This window comes from Dendrobium catenatum, unplaced genomic scaffold (genome assembly GCF_001605985.2).
Source record: "Dendrobium catenatum unplaced genomic scaffold, ASM160598v2 fragScaff_scaffold_54, whole genome shotgun sequence".
Taxonomy (NCBI): domain Eukaryota; kingdom Viridiplantae; phylum Streptophyta; class Magnoliopsida; order Asparagales; family Orchidaceae; genus Dendrobium; species Dendrobium catenatum.
The window spans coordinates 2,286,567-2,291,267 of NW_021318516.1; the positions used below are offsets into that span (position 1 = coordinate 2,286,567).

Here is a 4,701-nt window from a genome sequence, read left to right on the forward strand (position 1 = left end):
TTTTTTCATATTTTTAAAAACAAAAAACTCAGCTTATTAATTATATATATATTTGAAAAATAAATAAACTATAAGCATTATTAAAAAAAAAGGATATTCTAAAAGATTCCAGCCATCATTTAGATAAGCTATAAAATATATGTGCATCATACGAATGAATATTCCAGCCATGCATGTAGATAAGCTCACAAATTTAATACACAACAAACAAATATATCTAATTCAACAACTATTTTTCAGTAGTTACAAATTCATACATAATTGTTTCAGAGATTTGCTTTGAGCTACTTTCCCTTTTAACTCCAACTAAATCCGAAGCCATGACTTCCTGCTTCAGCAATTCAGAAATCCACCATTGCTCTGATTGACCTGCCAATTCTCCATTCCTAACAGATACCCAAGCTCCATTGGTGCCCCGCCAAGCGCCGTCTCGAAGCTCACATTAGCCGCGTTCAAATCGACTGATCTCCTCTTGTTCACTCCATCAATGCTCACATCATATCCCTGCATCTGCAATGGAAACGAACGATTACTCTCATTCTGTTGCAGAAACCCGTCGTCCTCTCCTGGATTAATAGCACCGTTAGGGTTTTGCAGAAGAAACCTTGAGTTTTGGTTGAAGCCGGCGTTGACCGCACTTCTAAGGTCCCGTGTCAACGCTTCATCGTTGACTATCCGGTGGAAACTGTTGAACAGCACGTCAATCCAAGCATGGCTACTCTCTTCTGTCTCCGGAAGTACTGCCATGTGATCCAACATGTTCGCAGCAGGCTTCGTGGGATTGAAATCGGAACTCTCTTCTGCCCTCTCATTAGCATTAATGTTATTTTCCTCTAAGAAAGGATCACCGGCTTCCGCCTTGCCTCGCCGGTAGTCCTCCTCCTCATCCTTCAAAACCGCCATCCATATCCTCAGATCCCTCGCCGACATCTTGTCCTGAAGACACTTAGATTTCCTCACAAGCCGCCTAACCATATCCAAATCCGGCGCCATGTGCTTTACAATCGACAGCAACACGCCGACCTTCCAAGCCTTTTTCAGATCATGCGGCTTTTTATAAGGCGGCGGTGGTACACCCCTAGTCATATCGTTAAGAGCCCACCAGCTTTCCTCCCCCGTCGGCCACCACGGCGGCGGCACCCCTTTCTCTAGCGGAAACCTCCGCTGGGGTGGGTTACAATGCGGCATCATTGCCGACAAAAGCGAGCCAAGCATTGTATCGGAGAGGTCCTTGAGGGAGCCTGGGGAAGCCACGTTGCGGCAGCCCGGCAAGCCTCGCTCACGGGCGAAGTCTTCGAGCGCTTTCGGAGCGGAGTGGCTGAACCGGACCTTCTCCTTCCACCAAGCCCGGAGGGTGTCCGACGAGCCGGTGATCGTCTTGCCTGTTTCGGAAATGATCCCGTAGACGAAGCCTTGGGCCTTGCATTGATCGGTCAGTTGAAGCATGTATTTGATGAGCGAGTCGCGTACTCGGGATAGTTTCTTTCGCCGCGATTGCTGCATCTTCGGACTGAGATTGTTGTTTGTTGATTCAACGCAGTTGTTGTTGTTGTCGTCGCGGTGGCTTTCTTCTTCGCCGTGAAGCTTTTTCTCTGCTTCTTCTCTCAATCGTTCGATGCGTAGCTGGTCGAGCCAAATTCGACGCTGGAGGTCTTCGATAGTCATGGCGTCGTCGTATTCGTCTTCTTCGCAGCGAGAGAGAGGGCTCTGGGCATTGCTGGTCATGCTGGTAAGCTGGAGCATTTCGCTGTCGAGGAGTTGAGAAGATCCTGTTCCTTCCATTTCTCTGTTCAGATTTTTCTTATTCTATTAGTCCATTTTTAGAGCTTAAATAGCGCTCAGCATGTTTGTTTTTATAACAAGAAATAATTATTTGGTCATAATTAATTTTCTTATAAATTATTAATGCTAGCCATTTGTGATTCAATAGATGAAAATTAAATGCGGTGGTTTTATTTCAAAGCCTCAGAGGGAAGTGAATATTGAGAAGTCTTGAATTTATTGTGTTTCCTATTTCATTGGATGTAATTTAAAAATTAACATTAATTAATAAATAGTTAAAAATGCTTTAAAAATTATAAATTTCTTTTTTTCATGTGTAAAATAAATTAAACAAAGAAATATATATATGTTTAGATCCAAAAATTTTATGTTTGCATCATTGATTTTATAAGGGCTTCAAAACCATGATAATAATGTTAATGTAGCATTTAATCAAACAAAAGTTGAATCAAGTGGTGGATCTAAATAAAGTTTAGATCCAAAAATAAAAACCCTTAGAGATTTAGGCTTCATTTGGGACAGCTTTCTTACTGGTTCTTAAAGCAGCTTTCAATTACAATATTTTTAAATTTTATACTAAAAATTTAATTTAATAAGCAGCAAATTTGGATGACTTTTTTACTGCTTAAAAAAATAACTTTTTAGTAAAAAAATTAAATTTTTATATTTGAAAGTCATCGCAAACAAAGCCTAAAACTAGCTCAAATGGATGAAAATTCGTTTTTTTTTTTAATATATTTTTTAAGAAAAACAATTTGTTGAGCAATTTCTTTGTGTTAATTGCAATTTGCACAAATGAAAAACGTATACATGGAAGAAAAACTTGAGTGTATGCTCTCTCAGAAATGATGAAATATATTTCGATAAAATTTGTTTCTATAAATATAGCTTAAAAAAGGTAAAGAAATTAATATTTGTATAAAAAAAATGAAATGTCTCATGTTAGGAAGCCGTGTTAAGATATTGCTATATGGCTTTGTATGATTAGTTGGAAGTTCCAAAAAGATTATATTAGTAGAGAGAAATTTTGAATTTTTTTTATCATGATGAAATTAAAATCATTGAATTTTTTTGAGAGAGATAAATTAATTAAAATTTAATTTTTTTATAATTATGTTATTATCAGACTATCATGACATAAATTTTTTTATTAATTGAGAAGATTTAGAAAAAAAATTGGAAATCTTCTTTTTTTTTTTTTTTTGGAATTGGAAAAAAATTTTATTTTATATTTTGATAAAATTTAAATTAAAATAAATACAAAAACTAGAAAACTTTTCTTGAAATTGATATAATACATGAAGAATCAATTAAAACTTAAATTATATTTATCTGACAGTAAATTCAAACCAAGATATTAAAAAAAAACTCTTTCTCAAATAACTTGAATCCAAATATCCTTACTCAGTTCTTCTTTCGAAAGAAGCAAGCGTGTTTCGAGCTGGCAGATCCATTTGAGTTCCCAAACGTATCACAAAGCCTTAATAGATCGAAGATTTTTAGTTATTAAATTTCTCATATAATTTCCCTACGTACTATCCTTCCAATCCATCTGTTCTATATCTTTCTCCTGTTTCCTGAGACAAAATCAAAAACTGTTTGAGAGTACAGAAATTTCAACAACCTGTAGCAGTGAATCACAGATATCAAACAAAGTTAAGCTTTATATTAGAACAAAAAATTCTGAATAGTGAGGGAAGCAAAGTAATAACTTGGTAGAAAACAAGAACTTTTCTTTCTGCACAGAATTTGTGTGTGACAAACACAACTATGTGCATGCATGGCAGTGGATCGACAGCTACGCAGGGGTATAAGTAGCCTCTTGGCAAGGGTAAAATATGGGTTGGCAAAGCGTTTGTGTGTTGACTAATATGCCCTCACCATGATTTTTAATAAATGTACTGTAATTACCTTTTGTTTGTTCAGTTTTAGACGGTAAAACACTCAATTTATTTTGGTCTATTAGTTGAGAGTTTTAGCTTTCAGTTAAGAAGAGATTATTCCGTTCGGTATTCGAACGTGTCCTGAGGCCAATCCAGACATGCCACTTCATCCAATACACTGAGCACTGGGTGACGTGACGCATCCGAATTGGCCTCCAGATGCGTCCGGATACCGCACGTAATAATTTTTCCTAGCTAAGAAGTTTTGGGTTCCAAGTTTACATATATATTCTGCATATTTGACTGAATTGGCCCAAATATTCTCAAAAAATACAGTAAAATCATGCACTGATTATCATTTCTGATAATACGCTATCTTAGTTGTGATGTTACGTTGATTGTGTGATAATACGTTATCTAAGAATTCATGCATGTTGGATAACTTTATTTTGCTTAAATATTTGTTGCAGTCGTAAATAAGAAAATAATTTAATAAAAGTTATGGAAGATGAGGAGAGTGCGAGACTTCGGTGTAACAAATTTGAAGAAAATTACAAAGTGTCCTTAATTTTCTTAATGAAAGTTCATTTGTCATGCTAAACTTTATATTCCTTGAGCTTGATGCGTTATAATGAAAGTTGGGTTGTTATGTTTTTCTGATAAACTGATCGAGGCGTGTTCTATGTCATATATGATGAGATCAGGAAAACATTTTATTAAGGGTATATTTGGTCATATGTATTTAGAATATGGGAGTATTTTAAATAACATTGTAAAGTAAATTCAATGCATTTGAAGTAATTTTTGGAGTTTGATTAGTTATGAAATTAATTTAGGAGATTATATTTTGATGCTTGGATTATTGCTTTAAAAAGAATTATTATATTTTATTAATTCTTGCAATTAGGGTTAGGTGTTGGCTCGAGTACTTACCTGGCTATGAGTGCAACAAAATCAAAGTCCTGGGTCTCAATGCTGCCAACATAGAGATCACGTACACAAGGTGCTAAGGTACGGTTGAGGTTGAGGTTTGTGA

General features: G+C 35.8%; 1 protein-coding gene across 1 annotated transcript; it reads right to left on the reverse strand.

Moving 5' to 3' along the window:
- Window positions 1–333: 333 nt before the first annotated feature.
- LOC110108652 (protein ETHYLENE-INSENSITIVE 3-like 2) lies at window positions 334–1,782 on the reverse strand. The gene is made up of 2 exons (XM_020839380.1): window positions 676–1,782; window positions 334–582 (listed from the first exon to the last, which is right to left on the reverse strand). Exons 1-2 carry the CDS (start codon window positions 1,780–1,782, stop codon window positions 334–336), a joined length of 1,356 nt encoding a protein of 451 aa, XP_020695039.1.
- Between the last annotated feature and the right edge of the window lie 2,919 nt (window positions 1,783–4,701).

Bases quoted from the DNA above. Each gene is read 5' to 3' on its own strand.
- LOC110108652 (XM_020839380.1), bottom strand. From the start codon at position 1,782: ATGGAAGGAACAGGATCTTCTCAACTCCTCGACAGCGAAATGCTCCAG. The intron at 583-675 runs ATAGTCAACGAT...CAAAACCCTAAC, and splicing joins TGTTCAACAGTTTCCACCGG to GGTGCTATTAATCCAGGAGA.